This window comes from Phyllostomus discolor, chromosome 1 (genome assembly GCF_004126475.2).
Source record: "Phyllostomus discolor isolate MPI-MPIP mPhyDis1 chromosome 1, mPhyDis1.pri.v3, whole genome shotgun sequence".
Lineage (NCBI taxonomy): Eukaryota > Metazoa > Chordata > Mammalia > Chiroptera > Phyllostomidae > Phyllostomus > Phyllostomus discolor.
In genome coordinates, this window is record NC_040903.2 from 166651286 (window position 1) to 166671516 (window position 20231).

At 36.7% G+C, this 20231-nt stretch overlaps 1 protein-coding gene across 3 annotated transcripts in view; it reads right to left on the reverse strand.

The window, feature by feature from the left end:
• The window catches only part of NEDD4 (NEDD4 E3 ubiquitin protein ligase), a 120947-nt gene that overhangs the window by 11657 nt on the left and 89059 nt on the right, over positions 1-20231 (reverse strand). For all 3 annotated transcript variants that reach the window (XM_036033893.1, XM_028506828.2, XM_028506832.2), the window contains 8 exons: positions 18084-18149; positions 7070-7189; positions 5612-5815; positions 3877-3957; positions 3568-3622; positions 3416-3474; positions 2289-2354; positions 107-336 (listed from right to left, as the gene is read on the reverse strand). In XM_036033893.1, the coding sequence (XP_035889786.1) occupies positions 107-336; positions 2289-2354; positions 3416-3474; positions 3568-3622; positions 3877-3957; positions 5612-5815; positions 7070-7189; positions 18084-18149 (881 nt within the window). The remainder of the gene's footprint in view (positions 1-106; positions 337-2288; positions 2355-3415; positions 3475-3567; positions 3623-3876; positions 3958-5611; positions 5816-7069; positions 7190-18083; positions 18150-20231) is intronic.

Sequence of the window (20231 nt, forward strand, 5' to 3'; positions counted from 1 at the left end):
TTCCTTCCGGCACATCGTAACATACATTTTCCTTGCATCATACAACTCTATTACTTTCAAAATAGTGATTCCTTTTTCTGTATACAATCAATGTAAAGGTGCTTACGTAGCAGAATATTCAAACAACCCATAATAAGGGTTAAACATCTCCTTTGAGATCAGGAAGAACCATTCTCTGGCGACTCCTCCGTAATCTAATCCTTTTTCACCATCAAACTCAATCCACAGTCGAGCCTTGAGGAAGTCTGCTCTCTTGACACCCATAATTCTCCTGTAAGAGTCCTCGAGAACAGTTGCACGGCGAAGTTTCATTTCGAATTTGTTTGGAATGTCATTCTGAAGAACGAAAGGAGAAAGACTTCTGGTTTAAATCAATTCAACACGACGGCAAATTTCTCTCTCATGAAAGTGATGAAACTCATTGTATTCTACCCTGTGCCCAAGACCCTCTTTCAGGGAAAACATGACTAGGGACATTGCCTCTATTTCCTCTACGTATGAAAGAATTCATGCATTTTCTCTAATCAAGTCATAACAGAGACTTGTGATTTTTGTATCTGAAGAAGCTACTGATGGTGGTAAGAATGCTCAGGTGATGGCATCAGGATGGTCACTTAGTAAGTTATGTAATGTCTAGTCACTGGAGTACACACCTGAAACAAATATAATATTGTGTATCAACTGTAACTGAAAAAGAAAATATGACTAAGAAAAAAACTTTTCCCAGAAATATTCAAGTTTAGCTGATGTCTTGGGCCAATTTTAGAAAGTGATATTACTCTAGGAATTTACCTACATTGATGATTTCAAATAAGTTTTCAAATCCAGAAGTTTATAGCAGTTCTCATTTCCTCTCATATGTCAACTGCTGATGGAAATGTCAGTTTAGTGCTCCTCGTCTGTAAGAGTTGCCTGTGCTTTCATTGTTTATTTTTTCTCTATGAGATGTCCATTATTCTATACATAAAATAATTTAAAGCAGCTTTAACTTCATAATTTTAAAATTGCTCTCTTTTACTGTTGCTTTTTTAACTTTATAGCTTCCCTTTTAAGTGATATAGGTATATCCTGTTTTTTTTCCCCCTAATTTATAAATTTGATGTTGAACCCATTACTGTTATCCATTCTTGGGCAGAGTGTAAGGCTATAAATATCCATGAATGTGTTTTGACTAAATTCTATATCCATTATTATTTAATTCTATGGATTTTCAAACCCCATTATGATTTGATTATCTCATGCATTATTAAAAGTACTTTTATTCATTTAAAAAACAGTCCCTTCTTTATAGAGTTATTATAGAGATTACATGAATAATACATATAACTTGCTAAGAAGAATGCCCACTATGTAGTGAGAGCACCATGAATATTATTGCTTTCATTATCATTTTTGTGTTCTGTGACCCGTGTGTAGAGGCCTTGTTCTGTATCTGCTGCTGTCTGCAAGGCATCAGCAATTAGATATCACAGCATGTCTACAAGTGTTCAGAGTGACAAATGGAGAACTTAGTTCTTCTATTCCACCAGCATCTTTTCATTAAGACTGAACATATTTACCGGACAAATAAATCAACAAAGAATTTTAAGAAGCAGAAAAAAAAATTCCCAGAGCAATTGTAATATAGTTATTACTAAAGATGAGTTTAAAAAGTTGCTAATATTTTAGGATTTTATTTGGACATAGAATATTTGTACTAAACAACTATTATATTTCACTTTTGTTAAATTTTGGATGGAAAAAATGTCTGCGGTAGCTGACCGCACCATCTTAAATCTGGGAAAGCAGGCATCTGGCTTACAATGCAAGAAAGTGTAACCCAATATAGCCACCTAGTGATAGTATTCCTAAACTGCAGGGAAAGGTGGAAATTATGAGCAAACTGGAAAAGTATTTTAAAAAATGGTCATCACCAACCGAAATGAAATAGATGGGTAGATAATGAGTTTATTTCCAAACGCTGAATTGAATCTACTCAGATTCTATAAAGCCAAATTCCCACAAACCCCACTAGGAAAGTTTGCTTTTTAAAGGCAAACATTTAATATTATTTTTCTAAATTATAGGATATCTTGAAAAATAAAGACATAAAATAATTGTGGTCTCTAATTATATATTAAAAAATAAGCATCCTTCCTCTATAAGAAACTATTTAAAGTTGTTACAAATATAGAACAAATTCTATATTACTTTTTTTTTATCCCCTCCATCCATTTTAAAAAGCATTTCCCATTACTTTTGGTGTATAGAACATTCATTCCTAAGAACTCATTATAAGTATCACTCACCTGCTTCTTCAGCTTTCTTCGGAAGAACTCATACTTTCTTTTATAATCCCTGGAGTAGGGCACTGCCTTGAGTTGAAAATTTAGGAAAAATAAAGAAGGTTTAGGTTGTTTTATTTTGAAAGAATTTCAAAAGTTCCCTTCTAGGTATTTTATGAACATAAGTTAAAGGCACTGAAAAAGGATATTTGGAAAGAAAAGTTGAATTTAAAGAAACACCAATTTAAAATGTAAAAAATTGTAATTTCTCTGTTTAAGATAAAATTGTATTCAGCAATTCCTATGGCTGTAATTTTCATCATTCAATATTCTTGAAATGCAACATGCCAGAAACAGGAAATTTCTTCCAAGTAGAGAAATATTAGGAATGAAAAATTCCATTTCTAAAGAGACTTTCTAAGTGATTTCTCTATTAAGGGAACAATTTGAAAAATGTACTTTTCCCTTGAACTTTGAGGAGTTGCCTTTTTTATCCATTATTTTAAAAGACTAAACATGGAGACTAAAGAGTAATCTAAAAGAACTGTATCTTCAATTTTACTTATTTTCATACATTAAAAATTAAAATCTGAAAAACTAAAAATGGAAAAAGTTGCTATATAAAAGAAAATAATGATTTTTCTTCTCAAGCTGACTCGAGTCAAATAAACATCTCACATGGCAATATTTACAACTAAATATGAGTGTGTTACATATAAGTGTGATATAATATGTGTATATCTTATATCTCATTTATACAATAACTTTAAAAGTTCAAGATACCGCCCTGGAGTGGACAAGGTGCTGTCCACGTCCTCCCCTGCCACACTGCATTCTCCTCTCTGACCTGCGGTGGCCCAACCACGCCGTTTCAGACAATGGCAAGTGCGAGCCTGAGCACAGCAGCCCACGCCTGTGCATTTTGACTGTCTGGCTCACTAGCCTCTCAAAGCTCTCGAGTGGGATAAGGATAATGACCTTATATGCCTTTTTCAAATAACTGAGACCTAGAGTGGGGTGGTGACAGAGGAGAGAACTGCAAATGTGCTTTCCTTTCAATGCTTGTTAGGGTGATACCCTTGACCATTCACCCTTGAAGAGACAGGTTAGAGAACAATCCCACCAGAGCATACTAATACAAAGAGACTTACTGGTCCAGTTATTGCTGCATTCTGCAAACGAGGATCTTCCCATTGTGTTCTTTTTATATCTGAAGAGAGAGAGAAAAAAATATGTTCTTCATTCTTATGCACAAAACTCAGTATTATGAATATAATGTAATGAAAAATCACGATGTACATACTATGATTTATGTAGAAGATTCTTCCATCTGTGTGAGTTCTTTCTTCCCATCCTGGCTATAATAAAGTATGTACTTCAATTATTTGAGAAAAGGGTTTCAGATGTAGGATTAGAAGAACAGCACTGGTGATATGCTTACTTTAATTTGCATATTTTATTCTTAGTAGAAGGCTTCAACACTTTAATATTACTTATTTAATATTTAATTACTTATTTAACACTACTTATAGTTGTTAAAGAACTACTGTATTCCAAACTACAAAACATCTGAGACAGCCAGATGACATGGGCAGCAGCTCTGTGAACTTACAGGTAAAGGCCCCAGGTCATTGGAAGGATCAAGTGATGTCTTTCCTCTCAGATGAGCTGGAATTTTCAGTCTTGGATCTTCCTTTTTTGGCATAGTAAATGAAGAAAACAATACACACACACAAGTTTTAGGATCATGAGAGTCAATCTGTTATTATATTTTCTAATATCAATGGATATTTAAATTATTCTTTTATTTCATTTGCTTAATCTGTAAAATAATCGTTTCCCCATGTAAAATCTGTCATTCTAAGGCTACAGCATTCAGTTCTCAGATTTCAGAGTAGGATCTGTGCTAACTCATCATCTCTTCCATGGAAACCATTCAGGGTACTCTGCCCCACTCCTTAGGGGCTGTGTTACTACACAGACCTTGTCTCTGAAAAAAAACTGGTGCAAGAGAGGGACATGCTATTTCTGAGGCCCTGAACATGCTTTTCTGCACCTACCTGTTAAGGTACTGATTTATTAATATTTTTGAAAGATAGGATGATAAGCTCAAATAGGTTATTAAAATCAAGCACTGTTGAAAAATATAACAAAAGTCAATTTGTTTGGATTAATTTCTATATATCACTTTAATACAGGGTCTGGCAGAAGTAATGCCTGTTTGAGTATGGTTGGTAGGGTGATAATATAGGTGTAATAATTTATAGGTTTTTAAAAAATATATTTTATTTATTTATTTTTAGAGATAGGAGAAGGGAGGGAAAAAGAGAGGGAGAAAAACATCGATGTGTGGTTGCCCCTTGCATGCCCCCAGCTGGGGACCTGGCCCACAGCCCCAGCATGTGCCCTGACTGGGAATTGAACCAGTGACCCTTTGGTTCACAGGCGGGCACTCAATCCACTGAGCCACACCAGCCAGGGCTAATTTATAGTTTTAATTTGGACATTTCACCTGAAATGTCATATGCCCGAGTATGATATTTTTATGTTACAGAATTCCATGCTTATGATTCAGTAATACAAGATTTTGTAATAAAGAAAAAGGAAGATTATTTGTGCTGGCACCTGTATTTTATTAAATTACTTTGGGTTAGCCCTGGTTGGCGTAGCTCAGTGGATGGAGCGCGGGCTGGGAACCAAAGTATCCCAGGTTCGATTCCCAGCCAGGGTACATGCCAGGGTTGCAGGCCATAACCCCCAGCAACCGCACATTGATGTTTCTCTCTCTCTCTCTCTATCTCTCTCCCTTCCCTCTCTACAAATAAATAAATATTTAAAAAAAAATTACTTTGGGTTTTTTTAGGTACACTGGTCTTTTAAATAAATTGATCACATCTATTTATCTGCTGCTAATTTTCGGTAATTTTTCTATTAGTGGTGAATAAACAGCTAAACAACATTAAGCCTTAAAATTAAAAACCTTATTTTACTTGGCCTCAGAAGATTTTTCTTTATATTAAATGAGGTATGATTTAAAAGTACTTTGGAACTATACAGCCTCAATAAAGCTAAAGGATAATTACTGAATATCTTCCTAAGCATTATGCCTAGTGAGTTAAAAACTGGATATAGGAAATGATGTATCTATATGACAACCACCCAAAATATTTAAAAAGCCATAAACATATCTTGAATAGAAATAATACTATTACAAATTCAACAGATCTTTACATGAATACTAGAAAATATAGGTTGTACTAATGTATACTTAATGATGACCAAGAACTATACGTAAGAGGTTATTACTGTTGTTATTTTCAATGCAAACTGGACAGCATGAAAATTACCCAGGTGGTGGTTTTGGTGTTATGGTCAATAAAGAAAGGCCTCCCATTTGGTGCGTGCCGGAGTTCCCAGCCTTTCGGAAGAAATCCTTGCTCCATTTCAGACAGCTGAGTCACCTGCGGTGGGGAAGCACTTGAGGGGGCCTGTGGTTGCAGGCTTGCAGAAATGCTCGGGCTCGAGGGCAGCTGACTGGTCTCCACTGCGGCCTAGCACATTAATTAGATCATGTTGTAATGTTTTATAGAGAGTGTACAAATAGCTGTGGTTAAAAAGGTAACAACCTGCAGGCAAAATACACACTTATAAATAAGTCTAAACACTGGAGGCTCCTTTTTTAAATAAAGCATTTTGTCAAACTTGGTTTTTAAAATAGTTTATCATTTCTCAGCTAATTCTTGAGCAGAAAGATGCTAGTTAACAACAATGCTGGTGGTGCATGTGACGGAGAAGGCTAGGTCAGGGGGCCTTTGCCCCAGCTGCCAGAGGAGCCCCACTGCCAGTTAGAGGAGGTTGTCTTTGCTCATCCAAAACACTCACAGAGTGGGGAATTCTCCATACACAGAAGTGGGTTCAAAGGCTGGGTAGACAAAATGAATGGCAAACATCCACCATAGAAATGGATAATTGAAATGTAATATAGTCATCTGATTAAATATTAGGCAATAATTAAAAGGAGTATAATGGATCTATATATAACAACAACATGGATAGGATTTTATAAACAATGTTGAGCAAAAAAGATTTAGAATTATACAGGACATCTTTGTAAAATTTCAAACGCAGAGACATAAACAATATTTTGCATTGCTTAGCTCTCTTTGAAAGTATATAAAATAGGTTAGAAGAATACCCGACAAATTCAAGAAAGTGGTGCCCTCTGGGGAGTAGGACCAAGTGTTTAGTTAAAGTGTTTTATCTGTAAAATTTTATTTTTAAAAATAAAATGTCTAGAAATGAACATGGTAATTTGTTGATGGTGATAAATTCTGGGTATAAAGAAAATGGGTATTTGCTACATTATTTTCTGTACTTTTCAATGTTAAAACATCTCTCAATAAGAGAAATACTAAGATAAAATGAGTATTTTCCTGAACATTTACAAGGAAATGTCATTATTGTCAAGGACAGAACATCATCAGCACAGACTTAAGAGAAACAAATCACTAAGATTATCTTTCAGATACATAATGGTCTCGATCCGCTCAAATTACTAAATTACCCAATGAACTAGACCATTTACTTTATTCTCTTATTCCCAGTAGGACTTGTTTTACGTAATATTACGTGGTAATTCATGCATAAAAGACATCCACAAGAAACAGCACTTAGCACCAACATCAGAAAAGAATTAGAACGTGCTAGAAGCATCCAGTATATACCACAGTGATGTGAGAGCTTCCATAGAAATATGATGTTTTCAATTAGGTGAGGGAACAAGTTAATGGATAGATTGTGGGTACCTGTACAGTGGGCTTTGTCCACGTGGTAGTTCTGGAATTGTGATCTACGTAATACAGTCTCCCTCTTTCATCTTGTTTTTCTTCCCAACCTGGTGGTAGTCCAGATGAAGTAGGCAAAAGCTAAGGTGAAGAATAATGGGAGAATTAAATATGACTAAGAAAAATCTTTGTAAAAGGACCACATTTCTTTGTTACTGCTACCTCTCTTTCAAATGCATCTTTCAAATCGCACTTTGAAATGCACAAAATAAAGTGTATAACAGTTCACTCAGACAAAACAGTAGGCAACAATGAGGGTGGTGATGCTGAGAGAACATGACAGGAGAAAATCTGGTCCAAGATGGAAGCTGCATTCACCTCCTCTCATGACCACATCAGAACTGCAACTCAATTATTGAACAATCAACCTCAATAACCTATCAATAATCACTTTTAATTTAAACTGATTAAATTCTCTGATAAAAAGACATAGTGTATCTGAATAACTAAGAAAATAGGATCCACATATGAGGCCTGTCTGGAAAAAGTTCAGCCATTGTCAATATAACGAGAACGGTTTGCACAACATTGATGTAACCTGGCAGCCAAGGAGAGTGGACTGGAATGCACATGTGTGAAAAACGATGACTTCATTGTACTAGTCAGTGGGGGTGACAGATGCTATTGACTGAGCATGTATACTGTGTGGCCATCACATTCAAAATGACTGAGCAAGTAGAGCAACAAATCTGCATCAGATTTTGCATTAAACTTGAACATTCTTCCATGGAATCTATTCAGATGATTCAGAAGGCTGAGCTATGGACAATTGGAGATTGTTCATGTATCATGTGTTGTGCAGAGTTTTTTGGAGAAACATCAAATCACACAGGTGACTCAGTCCCCCTATAGCCCAGATTTGGTACCCTGCAACTTCTGGCTTTTCTAAAACCACCTTTTAAAGGGAAGAGATTTCAGACTGTCAATGGGATTCAGGAAAATATGACGGGGCAGCTGATGGAGACTGGGAGAACTGTGAGGTCCCTAGGTGCCTACTTTGAAGGGGACTGAGGCATCATTGTCCTATGTACAATGTTTCTTAGATCTTTTTCAATAAATGTCTCTATTTTTCATATTATGTGGCTGGATATTTTGTGGACAGACCTTATATATGCTGTATACAAGAGATTCACTTCAGATAGAAAGACACACACAGACTGAAAATAGAGGCATGTAAAAAGATATTTCATGCAAATGGAAACAAAAAGAGGATAGCAATATTTATATCACACAAAATAGACTTAAAACAAAGGCTATAATAAAAGACAAAAAGGACATTATATAATGATAAAGGGATCAATAACACAAGAGAACATAACCCTTGTAAACATGCAGCCAACATAGGAGTACCTAAACATATAAAGCAAATACTGATGGACATAAAGAGAGAAATGGACAGTAAAACATAGTAGAAGACTTTCACACCCCACTGACATTAATGGACAGATCTTCCATACAGAAAACCAAAAAACAACACATTGGCCATAAATAATACAGTAGACCAGATGGATTTAATTAATATCTTCAGAACCTCTTACCCCAAAAAGCAGAATACACATTCTATTCAAGTGCACATGGAACATTTTCTAGGATAGATCACATGTTATGACACAAAACAAATCTCAGTAGATTTAAGAAGATTGAAATCATGTAAAGCAACTTCTCTGACCATAATGGTATGAAACTAGAAATCAATCACAAGAAAAAAATTGAAAAACACATGAAAACAAGGAGGCCAAATAAGATGTTACTAAACAATGAACTGGTTAACAATGAGATCAAAGAAGAAATCGAAAGAGTCCTTGAAACAAATGATAATGAGAATAAAACAACCCAAAACCTATGGGACACAGTGAAAACAGTCCTATGAGGGAAATTCATAATATTACAGGCCTACCTAAGAAACAAGAAAAATCTCAAATAAATAATCTCACTTTACACTTAAAGGAACTAGAAAAAGAATAACAAAATCCAAAGTGAGTAGAAGAAAGAAAATAATAAATATCATGCAAAAATAAACAAAATAGAGTGTAAAAGGCAATATAAAATATCAATGAAACCAAGAGCTGGTTCTTTGAAAAGATAAACAAGATTGACAAACCTTAAACCAGACTCATCAAGAAAGAGAGAGAGAGGACAAAATAGATAAAATCAGAAATGAAAGAGAAGTAACAACTGACACCAAAGAAATACAAAGAAGTGTAAGAAAATATTAGGAACAACTATATGCCAACAAATTGGGTAATCTGAATGAAATGGAAAAATTCCTAGAAACAACAATCTTTCAACACCAAATCAGGAAGACTCAGAAAATCTGAATAGATTGATCACAACCAATGAAACTGAAGCACTAATCAATAAACTCCCAACAAACAAAAGCCCTGGATCAGATGGCTTCACAGGTGAATTTTACCGAACATTCAAAAAAGAACTAACACCTATCCTTCTCAAAGTGTTCCAAAAAAATTCAATAGAAGGGAAGACTCCCAAGCTCATTTTATAAGTCCAGCATTACCCTAATTCTAAAACCAGATAAAGAAACTACAAAGAAAGAAAATTATAAACTAATATCCCTGATTAACATAGACACTAAAATCCTCAATAAAACATTAGCAAACTGGATCCAGCAATAGATTAAAAAGATCAAACACCTTCATCAAGTGGGATTTATTCCAGGGATGCAAGGCTGGTACAATATTCTGCAAATCAATAAATGTGATACACCACATAAACAAAATGAAGGATAAAACCATGTGGTTATATCAATAGATGCATAAAAAGCATTCAATGAAATTCAGCACCCATTTATGATAAAAACTCTCAGCAAAGTGGAAATAGAGGGAATATACCTCAATGTAATAAAGGCCATATATTACAAACCAGTAGTCAACATTATACTCAGTGGGCAAAACTACAAGTGTTCCTCTTAAGTTCGTGAACAACATGGATATCTACTTTCATCACTCTTATTCAACATAGTACTGGAAGTCCTAGCCATTGTAATCAGACAACAAGAAGAAATAAAAGGTATCCAAATTGGAAAAAAGTAAAACAGTCACTATTTGCAGATGATATGATATTATATGCAGAAAACCTGATTGATCTCACCAAAAAACTATCAGAACTGCTAAATGAATTCAGTAATGTAGCAGGACACAAAATAAATACCTGAAACTGGCTGCATTTTTATGTATCAATAATGAGTAATCAGAAAGGGAAACTAAGCAATAATCCAGAGTTCTGGCCAAGATGAAGGCATAGGTAGAAATACTTCACTTCCTTGCACAACCAAAAGAAGGATAACAACCAATTTAAAAAATAAACAACCAGAACTGCTAGAAAACCAAACTGCATGGAACTCCAACAACCAAGGAGTTATAGAAACATTCATCCAGACTGGTAGGAGGGGCGGGGATGGGAAGCTGCAGGGAGAGAAACCACGGCAAGGTGGTGGACTGAGCTGGCCAGGCGGGGCTGGCAGACCAGAAAACTAATGACTCAAAACCTCTAGCTGTAAAACACAGTGGGTGTTGCAAAGGCAGGAGAAACTCTCAGTCTCACAGGAGAGTTGGCTGGAAAGTGGGGCTAGTGTGGAGCATGCAAGCGGCCTTGTTCCTTCTCTGACCCCTTCCCCCAGACAGTGCCACAATGCAGCAAAGAGGGTTGTCCCGCCTGAGTGAATACCTAAGGCTCTGCCCCTTAATATACAATACACAATATATACACAATATAAAAGGTGCTCTGAGAAAAAGAAATATAGCCCAAATGAAAGAACAGATCAAACTCCAGAAAAAGAGCTAAGTAACCAAGAAATAGGCAACCTATCTGATGCAGAGTTCAAAACACTGGTAATTGGGATGCTCACAGAATTGATTGAGCTGGATCACAAAATGAAGAAAGAAATGAACACTATACAAAGTGAAAGAAAGGAAAATATACAGGGAAACAACAGTGAAGGAAAGGAAACCAGGGCTCAAATCAAAGATCTGGAACAAAAGGACAAAACCAGAACAGAACAAAGAAACAAGAATTTAAAAAACTGAGGAGAGGCTTAGGAACCTCTGGGACAACTTTAAGTGATCCAACATCTGAATCATAGGAATGCCAGCAGGAGAAGAGGAAGAGCAAGAAATGAACAAGTAATGAAGGAAAACGTCCCCAATGTGCTGAAGAATATAGACTTCCAGATAGTCCAGGAAGCCCAGAGAATCCCAAAGAAATTGGATGAAAGGAGGAACACACCAAGACACATCATTATTAAGTTACCTGAGATTAAAAATAAAGAGAGAATCTTAAATGCAGCAAGAGAAAAGGAGACGGTTACCTACAAAGGAGTTCCCATAAGGCTATCAGCTGATTTCTCAAAAGAAACCTTACAGGCAAGAAGGGACTGGAAAAAAGTCATGAAAGGCAAGGACCTACCTCCAAGATTACTCTATTCAGCAAAGCTATCACTTAGAATGGAAGGACAGATAAAGTGCTTCCCAGATAAGGTAAAGTTAAAGTAGTTCATCACCAATCCCTTATTATATGAAACATTAAAGGGACTTATCTAAGAAATAGAAGAAGATAAAAAACTATGGACAGTAAAATGACAACAAACTCGTAACTATCAACAACTGAAGCTAAAAACCAAAAACTAAGCAAACAACGAGAACAGGAACAGAATCACAGAAATGGAGATCACATAGAGGGTTATCAGTGTGGAGGGGGAGGAGAAGAATGGGAGGAAGGCACAGGGAATAAGAAGCAAAATTGGTAGGCATGAAATAGACAGGGGGAGGTTAAGAATAGTATAGGAAATACAGAAGCCAAAGAACTTATATGTATAACCCATGGACATGAACTATGGCATGGAGGAATGCTGGGGGGGGGGGGGGGTGCAGGCTAGAGGGTGGATAAAGGGGAGAAAAAAACTGAGACAACTGTAATAGCATCATCAATAAAGTATACTTTAAAAAAAGCAACAATCCCATTTACTGTAGCATCAAAAAATAAAATAAAATACCTAGAATAAATTTAATCAAGGATGTTAAAGACCTGTTCTTAGAAAATTATGAGACACTGAAGAAAGAAACTGAAAAAGATACATATAAGTAGAAGCATATATCATGTTCATAGATAGGAAGAATTAACATCTTTAAAATTTGCATACTACCCAAAGCAATCTACAGATTTACCACAATTCCTATGAAAATACCATTGGCAGGCATATCTCATATAACTAGAACAAATATTCAAAAAACGTATATGGTACTACAAAAGACTCCAAACAGTCTCAGTGGTCTTGAAAAAGAAGAACAAAGCTGGAGATATCATGTTACCTAATATCAAACTATACTGTAAGACCATAGTAATCAAAACAGCATTGTACTGGCCTAAAAACAGGCATATAGATCAATGCAACAGAATAGAAATCTCAGAAATAAACCATGCCTTTATGGACAATCAATATTTGACAAAGGAAGCAAGAACATACAACAGGGTAAAGACAGTCTATTCAATAAATGATGCTGGGAAAATTGGACAGACACATGTAAAAATGAAACTAGATCACCTCCTTACAGCATACACAAGAATAAATTCAAAATAGATTAAAGACTTAAATATCTCAAAACCATAAATTTCGTAGAAGAAAACAAAGGCAGCCCTGACTTGTGTGACTTAGTAGGTTGGGCATCATCCCACAAAGCGAAAGGTCACTAGGTCAATTCCTGGTCAGCACACATGCCTGGGTTGTGGCGTCAAGGCACGTACAAGAGGCAACAGGTTGATGTTTCGCTCTCATATTGATGTGTCCCTCCCTCTCTCTCTCTGTTCCTTCCCCTCTCTCTAAAAATAAATAAAACCTTAAAAAGAAAAGAAAGCATAGGCTGTAAAAAGCTCTAACATTTCTCATAGGAATATTTTTTTCTGATATATCTCCTTGGGCAATGGAAACCAAAGAAAAAATAAACAAATGGAGATACAAGAAACTAAAAAGTTTTTGAACAGCAAAGAAACCATCAACAAAATGAAAAGGCAACCTACTGAATGGGAGATGATACTGACCGATGATACATCTTACAAAAGGTTATTATCCAAAATGTATACAGAAGTCGTACAACTCAAAATCTCCCCCCAAAAAACAATACAATGAAAAATTAGTCAGAGGACCTGAATAGACACTTCTCCAAAGAGGTCACACAGATGACCAATAGACATATGAAAGGTCACTAGTCATCAGAGAAATGCAAATTAAAACCAAAATAAGATATCACCTCACATCTGCCAGAATGGCTGTCATCATAAATCAGTGAACAAGTATTGGTGAGGATGTGGAAAAAAGGAAACCCTGTTGGTGGGAATACAAATTGCTGTAGCCATTCTCAAAAACAGTATGGAGTTTCCTCAAAAAAGTTAAAAATAAAACTACCACATGCCCACCAACTCCACTTCTGGGTATATATCCAAAGAAACCCAAAACATTAATTCAAAAAGAAACCCCTATGTTCACTGCAGTATATTTAGAAGAGCTAAGATATGGAAGCAACCCAAGTACCACCAATAGACAAGTGGATAAAGCAGAGTGGTACATATATACAATGAAATATTACTGGGCCTTAAAAAAGAATGAAATCTTACCATTTACAACAGCATGGATAACCTAGAGGGTATTATGCTAAGTGAAATAAGCTAGATAGGGAAAGACAAATTCCATATGATTTCACTTATATGCAGAATCTAGAGAACAAAATAAATGAACAAATAAAACACAAACAGGCTTATAGACACACAAAACAAACTGACAGCTGCCAGAGGGGAGGGAATTTATGGGACTGAGTAAAAAATGTGAAGGGGTTAAGAAGTACAAACTGGTAGCTATAAAATAGTCACGTGGTATAATATTGTAATAAATAAGTATAGTGCCAGGTCAGTACTTGAAATATTGGGGGGATCACTTTGTAAATTATATGACTGTCTAACCACTATGCTTAATACCTGAATGTAGTATAAAATGATATTGAAGGTAAACTGTAATTGAAAAATAAAATTTTAAAAACTTAATTGGAATGGCTGTATTAACATTAAATTAGATTTCTGAGGAAAGAATATTACCAAAGATATGGAAGGCCCTTTTATAATGACAAAGGGTCAAGTCATCGGAAAGACACGGCAATCCTAAGGGCTTATATACCTAAGAACAGAGTTTCAAAATACATAAAGAAAAAAACTGATACAATTGCTAGGAGAAATATAAAAATCCATATGCACAGAAAAACTTCAAAATCCTTTTATTGTGATTGGTAGAATAAGTGAACAGAAAATCAGTGAGCATATAGAAAAGTTGAAAACATAAGTTATCCACCTGACCAACCTACCCAACTGAATCATGGAACAGGTTAATATATTTAAAAGGATGTAAGTCATACAAAGTATGTTCTGTGCTAAAATGGAGTTAAGTTGGGAATAAATAACAGAGTGATGTCTAAACGATCTTTTGAAATAGCTGAAAACCAAATACCACACACTAAATAGTCCATGTGTCAAAGAAATTAAGAGGGAAATTAGAAAGTATTTTGAATTGAATGAAAATAAAAAGACATTAGAATTCATGAGATGCCACTAAAGCAGTACTTAGGGGGAAATTTATAACACTAAATGCCTATAAAAAAAGAACAGTCTCACATCAATGACTTCAGCTTTTGCTTTACTAAATGAGAAAGGGGAAAGCAAATTAAATTCAGATAAGCATAATAAAGAAAATAAGATAAGAGTAAAAAACAATAAAACAGAAAAATAACAGAGAGACAAATGACACCAATCTGTTTTTTTTTTCCAATCAATAAAATAATTTATCTCTGGCCAGAATGATCAGGAGAAAATGACAAGACAAAACAATGACAAATATAAGGAATGAAGCAAGTGACTTTACCAGAATTGCTACAGATGCCAAAATCCAACAAAGAAATCAAATGAAACAAACACTAAAGACTAATAAGGTTAGTAGGATTATAGAGATGTTTCTAAACACAATTTTAGCTAATAAAATCCATTTTCCTCAAAAAATACATGACGGTAATAACAACATACTATGTGCTTCAACATAAATCGTATCATTAACCTCCACACAACTCTTATTGAGATAATTTATATTATTGATCAAATTGAAGTAATTTCTTAACAGGTTCATTGCTACTATAGAGCTGAGAATTAAACTCAGGTAGTTTTAACTACAGAATTACCACCTATACGTGCCAAGCCAAAGTTACCCCAGCCTTCCTTCTGTAAGAGCTGAGGAGGTGCAGTTTATTATTGTTTACTACTAATGAGCAAAGAGGTCTGGTTATTTCCAGGTTTACTTAAAATAGTCCAGGTCTGGCCTTCTTTAGTCTTTAGGACCAGATTAGACTCTTCAAGGCTCAGCCTACTCCCCTAATGTGTTTCATACATAAAAACTATCACCACTAGTCTGTTCACTAGCTATACACGGTTCCCTAGACACATTGCTGACAGTTATGATGAGGTGTTAGTCTACAAGAAAAAATGGAACTCAAAGTTTCTCAGCTTTATGAAGGTCCAACAGCTGGTGTGCAGATAAATGAAGTGTCGTAGATATTCTCTACACAATGAAATATCAAGAATTACTGAGATATGCAACAACGTGGATAAATCTCAAAAACATCATATTAAGTGAAAGAGGTCACACATGTAAGACTACATACTGTATGATTCCGTTTGTATGAAATTTCTAGAAAAAGCAAAACTGTAGCAACGAAAAGCAGATGAAGGGTTACCTGAGGCTGAAAGTAGGTGTTGTAAGTGAGGAAACTATTTTGGAGCAATGGAAGGGTTCTTCACCTTTATTGTGGTGATGTTTGCACAACTGTATACATTTTCTAAAACTCATTTATTTCTACTTAAAAATGGGTAGATTTTATGGTGTGTAAATTATACCTCAAGAAAACTATTAAAAAGAAAACACCTTAATCAATGTATGGAGACAAAAAAGGCAGGGAAATAGCTTTTCCAGTACATAAAACAAATCATCTCTGGATTCCACTGCTCATCTGGCACACTTAAAATTGTTTCTTGGATGAATGCCTGTCAGTCAATCAGACATTCAACATTTTCATTGTCTGGAGGACTTAACAAAGGACAGTGGGGAAAATATTATGAAGCTCTGCTTAAGCAGGCTCTAGTCTAATGCAGGAGGCCAGACAAGTGGCAACACGTGAGAGTAGGACTGGTGAGGGTGGCCTTTTGGTGGCACCTGCCTCTTGTTCATGGTCACTACTGACAGGGTCAATTGCACAGGCGGGTGCTGCTCTCCTTCCTTAGCACAGGGTCTGTGTCTCTCTCGGTACAGGGGCACCTTTGTGGATGAATGAGTCACTGTTGGGCTGAGGAATTTTGAGCTTCTGCATTCCTTTGCTGGAACTTCCATAAAAGTGAAAACAATCCCATTTTTCAAAATCAATATATAGACTGCCATTGAAAATCACACATGTTTGATGGAAAAAAAAGTGAGGAGGCCTTTCCAAGTAGGGAAATGGAATGTGCACAGACCTGGACGAGGGAGAGAATTTAGAACATGGGAACAGGCTGTCTGGAAGAATGAGCACAGACAGGAATGCCGGCAGCAGGAGCCGTCTGTGGGTGAATAAAGAACAGGGTCGGCTGAAGGGGCTGGGAGCCTGGGAATTTTCATGCGGTTTTAAAAAAACAAGTGGGGCCCAGGGCTAGGCCCTGGCAGGGTGCTTCAGTTGGTTGGAGCGTCATCCGGTACACCAAAACGTTGCAGGTTCAATTCCTGGTCAGGGCACATACCTAGGTTGCATGTTTGGTCCCTGGGTGCATATGAGAGACAACCGGTTGATGTTTCTCTCCCTATCTCACCTGCCCCCCCCCCCCCCCCAAATCAATAAGCATGTCCTCTGGTGAGGATAATAAATAAATAAAAATAAAAATTAAAGTAAAGTAAAAAAATGTAGGGCTTAGTAAGGGACAGATAAACTCAAAGTAATGAGAGTTGAATCAGGAGGAGGATGGAGGCTGGGAGACCAAGAGTAGGCAGTCCAGACATGAAGTTAAGGTTGTACTTGGCCGTAAAAAAGAAGAAAGTTTTACTCTTTGCAACAGTATGAATGGACCTGGAGAACATTATGCTAAGTGAAATAAGCCAGTCAGAGAAAGACAGATACAATATGATTTCACTCACAAGTGGAATCTAATGAACAAATTGCATGAACAAGCAAAAGAGCCAGACTCATAGAGAACAGATGACAGCTAAGGGGGCAGGGTAGGGGATGAAGGGATTGAGCAAAAAGGAAAAAGGACTCACTGACATGGATAACACGGTGGTGATTGTGGTGAGGAGGGTAATATAAGGGTAATATAAATGGTAATGAAAAAATACAAAAAAATAATTATGAAAAAAAAAAGGTTGGTCTTGGCCAACTGGTGGATGTGAGAATGAAAAGGAAGGGGGGTGGTACTAATAAACTCCAAACTCGCCAATGAGCTTGCTGACACCAGTGCACACACGACTGAGTGACTGAACCCTGTGTGACATTTCATGCGTGGGACAGAAATGACTGCTATATATGCCACAGGCTGTCCATAGAGCCACGGCTGCTAGATACCATAATCCTGAACTGCATGATCCCTGCAGCAGACAGACTCCAGGGATCTGGAGACAGCCCTTCAACTGAGGACAGACCTTCAACTGAGAGGCCCGGATATCGCCCACAGTTGCCAGGATTCAGATATGGACTTTCTTACTATGGGGGAGACGGTTCAACTGGTTTTGTTTTTAAAGGAACCACCTACTCAATTTCCCCTCCCCTGCACCTCATACCCCAGAGCCTAGATCCTGTGCTGGATCACTACTCTGCTAGGCAGTCAAAGGTCATACTCAGTGTTAAAAAAAAGAAAAAGAAGTTGCTGAGTTTTCTATTTTTACTGATGATTGAAAGGAGAGGATAAAACTCACCACAGGAAATGTAGGCTGTTCCTCAAAAGTATAGGCTTGTAAGCTGCCTCTTCTGCTGGAATGATTCTTATTTTTTAAAAAAAAGAATGATAATAGTGTTAGGTCTTTGATTTGTCTCTGAGTGGCAGATAACACAGTGGGGTGGGTATGAGGGAGCAAGAGAAAGAGCGCTGGCCAGGAAGCTAGGAAGCAACTGTGGAGACTAAATAAAAGCACTCAGTGCTCTCAACACCAGCACATGCTGATGCTTCCCAGCTTCCAGTTCACACTTCTGCCCCCACTCTAGGCCGCCTCCTGGGTACTTTCTCTTGAATGTTTAACAGATACCCCCTTGTTGTGCCCCAAACTGGATTCCATTTGTCCCTGTTCACACCCACTCAAACCTTGTCCAGCTTGCCCAAGTCAGATGTCAGTCAGACACTGACCTTCTCTGTCCCTTCCAGCCAGGTCAGGCACCAGATCCCATTCATTCTATTTCTTTACTAGCTCTTGAATACATTCTCTCTCCACTCTAGTTCAAGTTTTCATCATGTGTCACCTGAATATTACTGCAGCAACATCCTAATAGATTTCCTGGCTCCAAGTCTGATTTCCTTAAATCTACTCTCATACTGCATGTTGGAGCCAGGGAATGTTCTATTGCGTGAGCCAGTCACATCATTCAATGACTTCTTCATACCATCACTAGGGTGAAATCTGCAGCCCAGAACACAATGCTTAGTGAGCTTCCTGACCTGGCTCTTCCTGATGGCTCCCACATACCCCGCCTCCTGACCTGACCTCTGGACATTCCTAATTACTCCTTTCCCAGAAATCCTATGTACTCTCTTTCCTTGTGTTTTTATACACATGCTGGTGTCACTATCTAAAATATCTTAGTTTTGTTATTTAATGACATCAAAATGTATAATATACATATCAATTAACTCAGAATATCCACTGTGGTATTGTTTATAATAACAAAGGACTATAAACAATCTAACATCCCTCAGTAGGAGATGGTGCAATGTCTTACAGTTTATTTACAGTCTGAAATATGCCAGAGTTTGATGACTTTATTTTTGTTAGTGGTTTTAAAAGGAATAAGTCTATATTTACTGGAATGGTCCAATGGCTATATTATAGCAAGTAAAAAAAGTAAGTTACAAAAAAGTGTGTATGAGATGATCTCAGGTTAAAAAAATTATATAGAAATATATGTGTGCTTATGCATGTTTATAAGTATACAGAAAATATTCAGGACAGGCCTGGCTGGTGTGGCTCTGTAGATTGAATGCTGGCTTGTGAACTGAAAAGTCTCCAGTTTGATTCCCTGTCAGGGCACATGCATGGGTTGCAGGTCAGGTCCCCAGTTGGGGGCATGTGAGAGGCAACCAACTGATGTTTCTCTCATACATCGATGTTTCTCTCCCCCTCTTTCTCCCTCCCTTTCTCTCTCTTGGAAAATAAATAAATAAAATCTTTAAAAAAAAAAGAAAATGTGCAGGACAATATATGCCAAACCATTAACACCAATTAAGGAAGCATGTGTTAGAGGTAAGCTGGAAGGTTTCATTTTTATTTTATACATCTCAATACTGCTTTAATTGTTAACCATGACCATACAACATTTTTAAAAGAATAGGTTATTTTTTCAAATAAGTAACACATGCATATGCTATGAAACTCAAAAGGTACCAAAGATATGTGTCCTGCTCGCCCTGTTCCTCCCTTCACAGCTGAGCAATGTTACCAGTTTCCTGGTTAGCCTTCATGAAATCTCATACACATGTTTATTCTCTGCCATTTAAATAATTTACAAAAAATAAATAAGACATCAAACACACTGTTCTGTACCTTGCTGGTTTGCACTAACTAGTACCTTTTAGGGATTGTTCCCTACAACACACACATCAAAGCCACTTTGTTCTTTTCAACGGCTGCATACAATTTCATTGTATGGATCCATGTAGGAGAAAAGGGAATAGGATCTTATATGATTTATCACTAATCAATCAATATAACTTATTCCTGGCTGGCGTGGCTCAGTTGGTTGGAGCATCATCCTGTAAACTGAAAGGATGAAGGTTTGATTCCCAGTCAGGACATGCCTAGGTTGTGAGTTTGGTTCCCAGTCGGAGCATGTACGAGAGGCAACCAATCCATGTT